Source organism: Astatotilapia calliptera, chromosome 1 (assembly GCF_964374335.1).
Source record: "Astatotilapia calliptera chromosome 1, fAstCal68.1, whole genome shotgun sequence".
Taxonomy (NCBI): Eukaryota; Metazoa; Chordata; class Actinopteri; order Cichliformes; family Cichlidae; genus Astatotilapia; species Astatotilapia calliptera.
The window spans coordinates 13,452,777-13,464,882 of NC_137422.1; the positions used below are offsets into that span (position 1 = coordinate 13,452,777).

Genomic DNA, 12,106 nt, shown 5'->3' on the forward strand with positions numbered 1-12,106 from the left:
GCTCAGTACAAGACTCTGTGTCCTGGAGGGGAAGGCTTCAGACCAAACCCCATCACTGTCATCTTGGAAGGTTGTAGCAACATGCTATTATGCCTTTTTTTGTTTTTGAGGTCGCCCCTGGGTATACTTACAGAAACACCAGCCCACAATAGTGCTGAGTTTTCCCTTTCTCTCTCCCACAGACATCGATGAGTGTCAGGAATTGCCCGGCTTATGCCAGGGAGGACGGTGCATCAACACATTTGGTAGTTTCCACTGTGAATGTTCAAGAGGCTTTGCCCTCAACCTGGACACCAGAGTTTGTGAAGGTATTAAGCACACACATGCACAAATGAACAAACAGGTGACCCATCCGTCTCCAGCTCTGGCCCTGGGACATTTCACTGGGGAGGAAATTGAGTCCAGCCGTGGAGATGTTCTTTCAGTGACACATGGAGAGAGAAAGAGAGAGAAAGAAGCACTGGGAGCAAAAAGGCAAAGAAAATATTGGACCCTGTTGTCCCATAGACAACACTGCAGCTCAATAAGTGTCTGCTCTAGTTCCCATTTGTTGCTAACCCAGCAAAGCTCAGCCAGAATGATGAGACAGCTGAGAGCGCTAACTGTGTCCAGAAGAGCAAGGCTCTGATGTGGTCAACTCTTTCCTTGGGGAAGTACGCAGTGTCCCCTGTAGGCACGCCAGTGATGACGGAGAGAGGAACGAAAGGCGATGAAATAGAAGGCTGTTTAAAAAAGAGAAAAGGGAACAGAGAAAGGAGGAGAGCAGGAGGCTTAATGGGTTGACAGTGACATTTTAACTCAGCCGAAAGCGTGTAATAGACACGCCGGTCCACCGTGCACATTTCACGCTTTGCCCCCCCCCCCCCCCCCCCCCCCCCCGTGAAATGCACACACATGCAGTAAGTTGCAGTAACAGCAGATGGGGATATTTTATTTCAAGCCAACATGAAAATAATCATGGGAAAGTGTTTAATTAGTGTGTTTTTGTTGACCTGAAGTACAAAAGTCTAGCACTGCAAGTCCTCCTTGTTTGTGGTCAATGAACTGTTCAGCTATGAGCTGGGCTCATAGGCATGCTCATGGCTTTTTAGGAGTAATGCTGATAAAGAATTTAATATATTTAAAGGCGTGGACCAAAATATGTTTCATAGAAGTAGCTGGCACCTTTACTGAAGGAATGTTTTTTCCCCCGTGCTGCTCTCTCTGTGTACAGATGTCAATGAGTGTGAACGGCCAGGCATCTGTGGCCCCGGCCAGTGCTACAACACCATCGGGAACTACACCTGCATCTGCCCTGTGGATTACATGCAGGTCAACGGAGGGAACAACTGCATGGGTAGGTAGGCTTGCTGGGTTTTCACGATTGTCGCTGTCGTATTTAGGGTTACCTGCAACTCTGCATTTCTCACAAACGCACCACACACAGACATGAGGAAGAGCTACTGCTACAGGAACTTTTACTCTGACAACGGAACGTGCGACGGCGAGCTAAACTTCAACATGACCAAAAAGATGTGCTGCTGCTCCTACAACATCGGCCGTGCGTGGAACAAACCCTGCGAACAGTGCCCCGTGCCCAGCAGCGGTGAGGTCTAGGACAGTAGAGTAAATACGTAGTATATACCAGCACGCGGAAGTGGCGATGAACTCGTATAAACTCGTGCCTCCTGTCCATTCAGATGAGTTTGCGATCCTGTGTGGCAGCGAGAGACCGGGATATTACATCGACATCACCACTGGACAGATTATTGGTAAAGATTTTCACACTGAAACGCTTACGCGATGAGGAGGAACGCTTCTCTTTTCTCACGCCGCCGTTGGTCTCTCGTTCATTTGACAGACATCGATGAGTGCAGGGAAATTCCGGGAATCTGTGAGAATGGAGTGTGCATCAACATGATCGGCAGCTTCAGGTGCGAGTGCCCCATTGGCTTCATCTACAACGACAAGCTGCTGATTTGTGAAGGTGACGTTTGCAGTCTGCTGTAGAATCCCTGTGTTTTACTTTGGTCTTTTTATATTTATGCCTGCTGTATGAACATCTCTGTCCCTCTTGTTGTCAGATATTGATGAGTGTCAGAATGGACCGGTGTGCCAGCAAAATGCAGACTGTCTGAACTTGCCAGGAAGCTACCGATGCGAGTGTAAAGCTGGGTACCGCTTCACTCCCACTGGGCAATGTCTTGGTAAGGATGTGCTGGTTATTAGCTAAAAATGTTTGCGGTATCAGCGGCACTCGAATTACACTGCAGTTGTATAATCAGCCTCCAGTTTAGTCGTCTCCTGTAATGGCATAAAATGGAGACAAAATTAGTGGACAGATGGATAGAATGATAGAAAACATTAGCCAAAAAAGAGCAGCCAGAAATCCCTCTGTCATTCCCTTGAGAAAGATGCTAACTTCACAGGGTCTTTCTGTGGCCTCACGCTAACGCTGTCTCACTTCTTCCAGCTTTATCAAATGCGGTTATGCGAAACTCTTTGAAGTGCACATTCTGGCCAGTTATTTGCCAGAGATAAAGCACACAAAGAGGCAGCACAGTTACAGTCAGCCTGAGACTGAATTCTTCATGGTGGGCTTGTTATTAAGGAGGAGAGAATGTGAAGCAGGTGTTGAGCTGCTGAACATGTGCTACAGCATATCTAAATCATGTTGCTGTCAGTCTGGAGAGTCCTAAACGATAAGTGAATGTTATGCCGGCATCCTGCTTTTCATGCAAGTCCTAACACCCAGACACGCTCAGGCTGCACTTGATGATGTTACACTGGCCTCATGCAGTCTAATTATTGAGTTATAGTGCAAAAGAATGTTTGGTCAGTTTCATGTATTATGAAGAAATATATGAATTTTAATAACTGTTTGAGGATAAAATATCTAAATACTATTTGAATATGGATTCAAAGTGTGACATTTGTTTTTCTCTTTTGTCTCAGACCGTAACGAGTGCGACGAGAACCCCGGTATATGCAATCCAGGCCATTGCATTGACACACTGGGGAGCTATCGCTGCGTCTGCCCCAATGGCTTCAAAGCAACTCGGGACCTGTCGATGTGTGTCGGTAAGCGGTGCTACTTCCCATCAGTCTCACCGGTGTTCCTCTGCCAGGTGATAAAACTGTGACGCTGCTCTCTGGTTTCAGACGTGGACGAGTGTGAGAGACAGCCCTGTGGAAACGGGACCTGCAAGAACACCGTAGGCTCCTACAACTGTCTCTGCTATCCTGGCTTTCAAAACTCGCACAACAGCGACTGCATAGGTGCGTGTGTGGACGTGAGTAAAGAAAAAGTGAAAAAGAAGAAGAGCCATAGCATCTGTGTTAACTGTTGTGTTGCCTGTGTGCCGAGCAGATGTCGATGAGTGTGCGACGCAGAGGGGCTTGTGTCGAAACGGGCAGTGTGTCAACACAGTGGGCACATTCCTCTGTGTGTGCAATGATGGCTATGAGCTCACTTTAGACGGCAGACTGTGTGGAGGTAAGGAAATGCTGTTTGTCCTTTTTTGATATTGATCTAATTATGATATAGATATGTTCTATAATATGTACATTTATATCATCCCTTTTCTTCAGATATTAATGAATGTGCAGTGAATCCAGGCACATGTGGTGCAGGAACTTGCCTGAATTTGGATGGTTCTTACAGGTGTATCTGCCCACCTGGCTACCACCTTCATGAGGAAACCTGTGAAGGTAGAGCGTCATAAATCCCATTCATTCCGTGTTGTGGTTAAAAAAAAACTGAGAGGTGAAAAACAAGAATTACTGAAGCAAAAAAAATGCACATAGAGGTGAATTTCTGCTAACATCTAACTTAGACTAGCTTAGATCAGCTCTACTGGAGTGCACCAGAGGAGGGGAAGCTTCGTCAGACCCCCTTTTTCTTCCTTTCACATGTGAGAATAAGGCTGAGCCAAAAAACATGGATTGTTTGTATAGCGGGGCTGATGAGGAGATATTCCGGAGACTTCAATACATTCCTGCTTTGTGCTGAGTTCCTAGACGAAGGGAGGAACAGCTATGAATTCTCAGCATCAGAAGCAGCCACAGCAGCTGGTTATTGTGATAAGTGAACATGTAACAGTGAGGCAACTGCCTTCGTGCAATTATTCACGTGCGAGATTACACTGACATTTAGATGTGCAGTGACATACTGGAAACTGGAATGCTTCTAATGGTTTAAACAACTGGAAATGTCATTTAATGAGGTTCACAATGTTGTTTCTCTCTTTTATGTCAGACACCGATGAGTGCGCCCAGTCACCTGAGATCTGTCAGTATGGAACCTGCTCTAACACTCAAGGAAGCTTCACCTGCTTGTGCCCTGAAGGCTTCCAGCTCTCTGCGTCTGGACGGAGATGTATAGGTAACTGTGTGTGCATGTGTGGGAGTGAGAAGGATGGGAAAAGAAGCTATAGCACGCAATTATAGCACGCGTTTGCTTTTACAGTGAAAAGTGAGCACTAGTGGAGACTAAGCAGCAGCCAGTGGTGTCCGGCTTTTCCTGCTCTTTCATGATAGCACACTGTGTTCCAGCTGGTTCTGCTGCTGCTGCCTCAACAAGGCCAAGGGTGGCTCTGAACAGATCACTTTTCCATTTCCTCACTTGTGTGTGTGTGTTTATACAGTATATGTGTGTATTTTGGATTGGGTGGGGGTGCGCTGAGTCCTCTGCTAGGGAGTTCCCTCTCCAAACACTGAAGTGATGACATCACCAGAAGCGTTCGACTGAAGGTTAGGGGATAAACAGGAGGAGTTTGGTGGAAAGTGAGTAACACTGGCAGTAAATTAGTTTGTGGTTTGTGTGTATTACTGAGAAAACACTGATGATGGTGAGATTTCCAAAATGCACGTATAGTTTCTATAGCTGCATAACCCAAAACAGCCCTTTAACACATTGAGGAATAACATTGTTTTATTTTAGATTATACTCTTCATAATTTAGCAGACTGGAATAGATGTACATATTTAGATTTGACCGCAAAGCCTAAATTTATTTGTGCTAACCGCTCTCCTCCGTGACATCTGTATTTTACATGAATGCTACAATAATGAATGAAGACGTAGTTCTCGGCCACAAAAGGGATTATGGCATTATGCAATATAGTGTTAAAGCAGCACAAGTTAAGAAGAGTTATGTAGCCTGTGTATGCAATAGCAGAGAGAGTACTGACGGGGACAAGAACGAGTAGAAAGTTAAATCTAAAAACAAGTTTAAAATCCTTCTACTCACATCCAAAAACTTTCCTTTTTGATAAAGCTTTTAGGGTCAGGTGACCCTGAACTAGCTCCCTTTGATAGGCTGCAGTCGGCCTAGGTTGCTGGGGGGCTTCCCGTGATGCACCGAGTGTTTCTTTTTCACTCACTATTTGTTTTCAAACTCCGCTTTGACTTCAATAATTATTTGTTATTAATCTCTAGCTCTCTTCCACAGTGTGTCTTTTTCCTGGCTCCCTCCCCTCACCCTAACCCATCGTGGCAGATGGCTGCCCCTCCCTGATCCTGGTTCTGTCGGGAGGTTTCTTCCTGTCAAAAGGAGTTTCTCTTTCCCACTGTTGCCAAGGGGGTCGTCTGATTGTTTGGGTTTTCTCTGTATTATTTTAGCGATTATCTTGCAGCATAGAGCGACTTGAGGTGACTGTTGTTGTGATTTTGTGCATCGCTGATGGTCACTGAGGTTCTTTGACATCAATGATTTATTAGTGATCACTGTCACTGTGCTCTGTGCAGTTCTAAATTTAATCTGTATGTATAATCATTTGTGACAGATATTGTGACAGCATAGGTGCCACAGTGATGCTTTTGATGTCATTCCCATTGGCGTCTATTGATTGCCTGGAAACAGGGAAAGAAAATGAGGCCACCCATCAAAACAAACTCAGCTTCAGCACTGCAGTTAGTAACATTCCCAGAAATGAGCCTCACAAGTTTAAAGTGGCTTGAAAGAACAAATGTCGAGATAGTGTGAAGGATATCAGCAGTTTCTCTATTAGCAGGATGTTTGTTTAACATTCTTTGGTAACAGAATCATTCACAAAATGCAGATATGCGGTGAAGAAAGAGGCTGTGAATTTCATGTTTTTTCTGGCGTCGCAATAATCGATACTGGTAGGAAAACAAAGAGAGAATAGGAGGGTGATGACACGCATGATTAGTCCTTGGATGGAACCATTTCAGTGATTAGGGGAGTTGCATTTGCAGTATTTGGTATGTGTCTTAACCACTTGGCCACCAGCGCTCGCCAATTAATGATACGTTTTAAATTATAATGCTTCAGTGGTTTTGCAAATGAACATAATTATAACTATTAAATATTTGTCACCACACTTCAGATCGTTGTCCCTGCTGTCATTGTTAGCCAAGAGTTGATTCATTTAAAAGCTTTTTTTTTTTTTTTTATCAGGCGACTCTCTTGTTTATTTAGAAAATTTCTTTATTTCACAATTTTCCTTTTATAAAATGCAAAATATGAAGGAGATATGCACTTGGAGATTCCAATGCACCCGTGCATATGTGTACATATACTTGCAAGGGGCTGTGCACAGAGCTCCATCAATCTCTTTCGCAGAGAGGCTGACAAATCCGTTTCATGGAGGAAAGTAATGTGACACTCTTTGACATTCTCCTCACAGCACCAGGTGTTCATGTATGTGATCTTTGCTCCTGAGCCAGGTGTGTGAGTGATCTATGGTGGTCAGAAAGCTTATTTGTGTTGAGTTCACTGAAGGCCATTGTTAGCAGGAGAGCGAAACCATATGCTTCCTATTACAAGTAAGGGGCTGCTTAGTCCTGGAGTAACCAGACACACACAGATTGGTGAGTGGAAATAATTATGCAACTTCAGTCTGTACAATTAAAAAATGGTTGAAAACAAGAACACTTTTTCTCATATCGAGGTCCTGTTTTGTACACTGACGTAATAATCAAGTCGCAGGTACAAGCACTACGTAAGACTTTACAGCTTTTACATTGTGGCCGCAGAATACATAATACTACAGCTGTTTCTAATTCTGAACCTTTAACATGGTTGTTGTTTAGGGGCCCGAAATGAAGCTTCCTTCTTTTTCATTTTCTTCTTCGTATTTTTCATGTAAAAACGTAGGATTCTGCCACATTGATTAGGAATAGTTTCTTCATTCTTTTGTGTTAGTTTCATGTCTTGCCCTTGAGCACTCTGGCACCACCAATTGCTCAAGCTCAGACCATTTATGCGCGTAACTTTTGAACCTCATGACTGATTGTTTTCCAAACTTTTCCCGAAATGTCACGGATGATTTTCGGACTAAGCCTGCTCATTATTCATTCATGTGGATTTTTGATTCTCAAGCTCTTTTGTCTGTTACAGCCAATTGTTTGTGGCAAAGCTTCCAGAAAATGAAAGGAGACTGAAACCAACAACAGAAACAAACAATCAGGAAGATGGTGATCACAGTGATTAACTTGCCATAACGACTCAAGACCCCAGTTTGAGAAAGCACGAAAAAATTTGAGTTGTTTGAAAAAACAGAGTTTTGTCATATTTGCCTTAATCAAATAATCTTTGTGCCTGGGAATCTTCTTCTTCAGGCTGAGGCTATAGTGAACCAACCAGCTATGGATTTACTGATTTATTGAATTATTCAGAGGCAACAAACTTTTCTTACAATCTTTACGGTTGTCAAATAGTTTCTCGAGTTATCTGAAAGGTTTTAGATTTTCAGAACCAGTTGTCCTCTGCCAAAACAAGCCAGACAGGATCCTGACTTGATATAGATTATCTTGACGACATTGCGCTTCTAGATATTTCATCCATCTGTTTATCACCATTCACTGTTCTTGCCTTCTCTATGTGTGTTATCCCATAGATGTCCGTGTGAACTACTGCTATACCAAGTTTGAAAATGGGCGCTGTCAGGCTCCAAAACCTCAAAACACTACCAAGGAAGTGTGCTGTTGCATCGGCATGCCAGGTCAAGGCTGGGGAGACCCCTGTGAAATCTGCCCCATCAAAGGACAGGGTGTGTATTCTACACATAAAACAGACACTGCTGCGCAAAACACATAGATGTGAGAAACCGCTCATATTCATGTAAGCTCATGATCAAAACGTTTGATGACTTTTGACATCTGACGGTTCCAGAGGGGTATCGCGATCTCTGCCCTAACGAGGGATATCAACGTGGGCCAGATGAACATCCAAAAGGTAAATAGGCTGATAATAAATCTGCATTTTTCAATATCTCTGTTATGGTTGTGGCATTTAATTTCAATCTGTGTTGACATTTCTGATTGTAGATATTGATGAATGCATCAATAATCCTTGTGTTAATGGCCAGTGCATTAACACGGACGGCTCTTTCCGCTGTGAATGTCCCATGGGATACCGCCTTGACATTAGTGGAGTCAGATGTGAAGGTCAGTCAGGTCATTTTCTTTTTTCTTATCCTCCTGATTGCTCTTTTAGTCATTCTGAGTCGCTTTTTTCGTTTTTTTTCTTCAACACAGACACTAATGAGTGCGACATTGGAAATCCCTGTGGAAACGGCACATGCACTAATGTTATTGGGGGATTTGAGTGTGCGTGCGATGACGGCTTTGAGCCTGGGCCAATGATGACCTGCGAAGGTATCCGAAGCTGTATCTGAGCCCCCGTTTAGGTCATGGGTGTCTTAATGTGTAACTTGTGGTTTTTCTGTTTCCGGTCCAGACATCAACGAGTGCGCCCAGAATCCTCTGCTGTGCGCCTTCCGCTGTGTTAATGTAGTGGGTTCGTACGAGTGTAAATGCCCAACAGGCTACGTGCTGCGGGAGGACAGGAGGATGTGTAAAGGTATAACAGTAAAATGACTCACCCGTGTAGTCAGAGTTCGCAGGTCCATTAACGGGAAAGCTCTGGTAGAAATTCTCACAAAAAGCCATGCCAGCACCTTCCATAAAGTTACATAACGCACTCTCGCACTGTTTCTGTGAGATCCTCAAGGGTTCTCTGTCTGGGATGAACTTAAATCACTCTGACAACTGTAACCCACCGAGTCTCTGTTTACACCTCTGATCTCTCATATACCTCGCACGCCATAGCAACAGTTGTATTTGGAGGGAAGTGGTGAGTCAGGAGGAACATGTCAGTGTCTATAACGTCACTGTTTACATTACAGCTCCAAACAGACCACCAACTACCCCACTACAACCCTGTTATCAATCCAGAGCTCAGTGTTGGATTTAGTGGTTAGATTAAACTCTGGCATACTTTGTCTGAGTGTCTGTGTTACGTTACCTGTTGCACAGGCATGAATGCACGTGGGCTTCTTGAGGCTTTTGCATCCACTTACTCTTACTATGGTGTTTGTCTTCCAGACCAAGATGAGTGTGCAGATGGTATAGATGACTGTGACAGCAGAGGCATGACCTGCAAGAACCTGATTGGTACATATATATGTATCTGTGCACCTGGATACACACGGCTGCCCAGTGGAGAGGGCTGCATGGGTAATTATCATGGTGTCGTAGGTGGTTTTACCTTGAGTACATTTAATATAGTATGCCTCTTTACACTGTGTGTCTGTCTGCTTTAGATCTGAATGAGTGCACGGCCAAACCGGGTATCTGTAAGAACGGCCGTTGTGAGAACACTGTCGGAAGTTACCGATGCAGATGTGACCAAGGATTCATTCCCAACCCCACTCAGACAGAATGTATTGGTATGTACACTGTCATCACTTTAAAAAGGCTGTAAGGTTATCATCAGAAGAGAACCCCTTTATCTTTAATTTGCTGCCAGATAGATGAGATTAGGAGTACATAATTAAAACAAGTGTTTGCAGTGTCTAGCCACAGAGACAGTAATTGATTAAAAATCATCCATGCTACTTAATAGTTTAACAATATAAATAATTTAGACATTAATGTGCTGTATGTGTTTTGGAAGAACAGATGCTGAAGCTGAATTTAATGCTTCCATGGGAATTGAACTTTACCATGATGGTATCCAAATCTTCCTAAAATAAACAAGGGTCTGTTACTATCAGCAGAGGAGGAAGCAAGGAAATACTGCTCAAAGCCTTTCCTCCTAGTCTAAATATATAGTATAGCTCTGGATAGCTGTTATGTGTTGAGCATGGTGAGAAAACCTCCAGTGGGACTTTGTAACTGTATGGCTATCTTCCTCCTTACAGACAGTAGTGATATAGCAGTGTGGCTTATCTATTTATGTCTGCTGTGTGAGGCCAGGCCCTGTCTGGGTGGTTTGGTCTGCTTGCTGTTATTGTCTCGCTCTCACGATCCTTTCTGTGTGTGTGTCTCTCTCACCCTGCAGATAACCGTGAAGGCGTCTGCTTCACCGAGGTTCTGACCACTCTGTGTCAGATGACTTCTACTAACAGGGTCCCAGTGACCAAGTCGGAGTGTTGCTGTGATGGGGGCAGAGGATGGGGTAACAACTGTGAGCTCTGTCCCCTGCCAGGGACGACCCAGTACAAGAAGATGTGTCCTCTGGGACCTGGGTACACCACTGATGGAAGAGGTAGCTTAATGAGTATTTAGTAATCCACATTTACCTTCTACAATTCAGAAGCGTTGAGCTGGAAGTCACCGGATTTGGATGACACTGTGAAGTTATTAGCTAGTTCTAACTAGCTTTTCTAGCAAGGTTCATCGACTGTAAACAGACACAGACACCTTCTAATTAGCGCTTAAAATGCTCAATTTTCACTCACCAAAGCTGAAGCACTAACTTCTAGGACACTTTGTGCAGTTAGCCAAACAATAAACAATCATCATTTGAAAGATAGTTGAATTAAAAAAAAAACATCCAAAAGGTAAAACATCAACACAGCTGTATAGCCCATCTGTTCCTCGTGCTATATAGTTATCACTTTACTGGCACCAAATATCTGTATTTTTATTAAAATATGAAGACACTGATTTGATGTCCTTCTGAAAATGAACCAATTTTTGTGGTGAAGAAGATCAGGGTAATGTAATCAGAGATATTTAACTACACAACACACACTGCGGTGAACAAACACACTATTGTGCCATTTTTTCCTTCAGTTACCAAGGAGATTGGTGATTTTTTTTTTGAAATATTACTCTGTGGTTTATAGTTACTCTGTGATTTCCACATTGAAAACCACAAACATGGTTCGACGTTTAAGTGACTATAATTAGCTGAGGTGAAGCCTAGCAGAAAGCTTCCGCTTACAGCAGTTTATGTTGGCAACCACCTATCAGTCACAATGGACATGGGCTTAAGAAAGCTTAACTTTGAGTCTTAATACAATCTAAACAAGTAGATTATCACTAAATTCACACCCCATTCAGTGAGCACAGAGTAGAAAATTATCTATGACAGATTCTTTTTTTTGTACCAGGTGCTGTGTGTGTGTGTGTGTGTGTGTGTGTGTGTGTGTGTGTGTGTGTGTGTGTGTGTGTGTGTGTGTGTGTGTGTGTGTGTGTGTGTGTGTGTGTGTGTTTTCCCCCAATTCTAATTTTAGGCATTTTAACACAAGACAAAGGGGACTGACTCCATTTTGCAGCCTCAAATGGTCTAACAGAGGAACTTTTTGACACTTTGACTCAGTTTTTCAGTCCAGAGAAAATAGTGATCAAACATCAATCGATGAAAATAAATACTATGTATCTTTTTATCTGCTTTTGCATTAAGTATCCCTGTTGGTGTGAGTATATGCCAGCAGGCAGTTCCTCCCTCGCTGAACTCCCTTGACATTACAAGGCACAAAAGCAGCATTATTTTAATCATTCCCTATATGTCTGTATTTGGTCAATACAGATAACAATGACAAGGTCAGTGATCATTGTTTCTAAGTTATAAGGCTTTCTGTCAATTTTCAACCAGTAAATTGTGAACTTGGCCTTGACGACCTTGGTGGTTGTAAGCCAAATTTTAATAGACTGTTAACATGATCCCATTCTACACTCCTACAAGTTTTATCAGAAGTCATTCAAAACTTTTCAAGCTATCGTGTTTACAGACATAAAAAATTACACACACGCACTCAAACTAGAGATGGCACGATACCACTTTTTTATGTCCGATACCGATACCGATATCATAAATTTGGATATCTGCCGGTACCGATATGAATAGTGTGTTTTTTAATCAATAAAACTG

General features: G+C 43.1%; 1 protein-coding gene across 2 annotated transcripts in view; it reads left to right on the forward strand.

Annotated features, from left to right (window-relative positions):
- Positions 1-12,106, forward strand: part of fbn1 (fibrillin 1) — a 64,196-nt gene that overhangs the window by 44,218 nt on the left and 7,872 nt on the right. For both annotated transcript variants that reach the window (XM_026163582.2, XM_026163585.2), the window contains 20 exons: positions 2-70; positions 183-308; positions 1,214-1,336; positions 1,427-1,585; positions 1,680-1,751; positions 1,841-1,966; positions 2,064-2,186; positions 2,935-3,060; positions 3,142-3,258; positions 3,350-3,475; positions 3,571-3,690; positions 4,238-4,363; positions 7,842-7,994; positions 8,117-8,179; positions 8,272-8,391; positions 8,482-8,601; positions 8,684-8,806; positions 9,331-9,462; positions 9,549-9,674; positions 10,289-10,495. In XM_026163582.2, coding sequence (XP_026019367.1) covers positions 2-70; positions 183-308; positions 1,214-1,336; positions 1,427-1,585; positions 1,680-1,751; positions 1,841-1,966; positions 2,064-2,186; positions 2,935-3,060; positions 3,142-3,258; positions 3,350-3,475; positions 3,571-3,690; positions 4,238-4,363; positions 7,842-7,994; positions 8,117-8,179; positions 8,272-8,391; positions 8,482-8,601; positions 8,684-8,806; positions 9,331-9,462; positions 9,549-9,674; positions 10,289-10,495 — 2,457 coding nt within the window. The remainder of the gene's footprint in view (position 1; positions 71-182; positions 309-1,213; positions 1,337-1,426; positions 1,586-1,679; positions 1,752-1,840; positions 1,967-2,063; positions 2,187-2,934; positions 3,061-3,141; positions 3,259-3,349; positions 3,476-3,570; positions 3,691-4,237; positions 4,364-7,841; positions 7,995-8,116; positions 8,180-8,271; positions 8,392-8,481; positions 8,602-8,683; positions 8,807-9,330; positions 9,463-9,548; positions 9,675-10,288; positions 10,496-12,106) is intronic.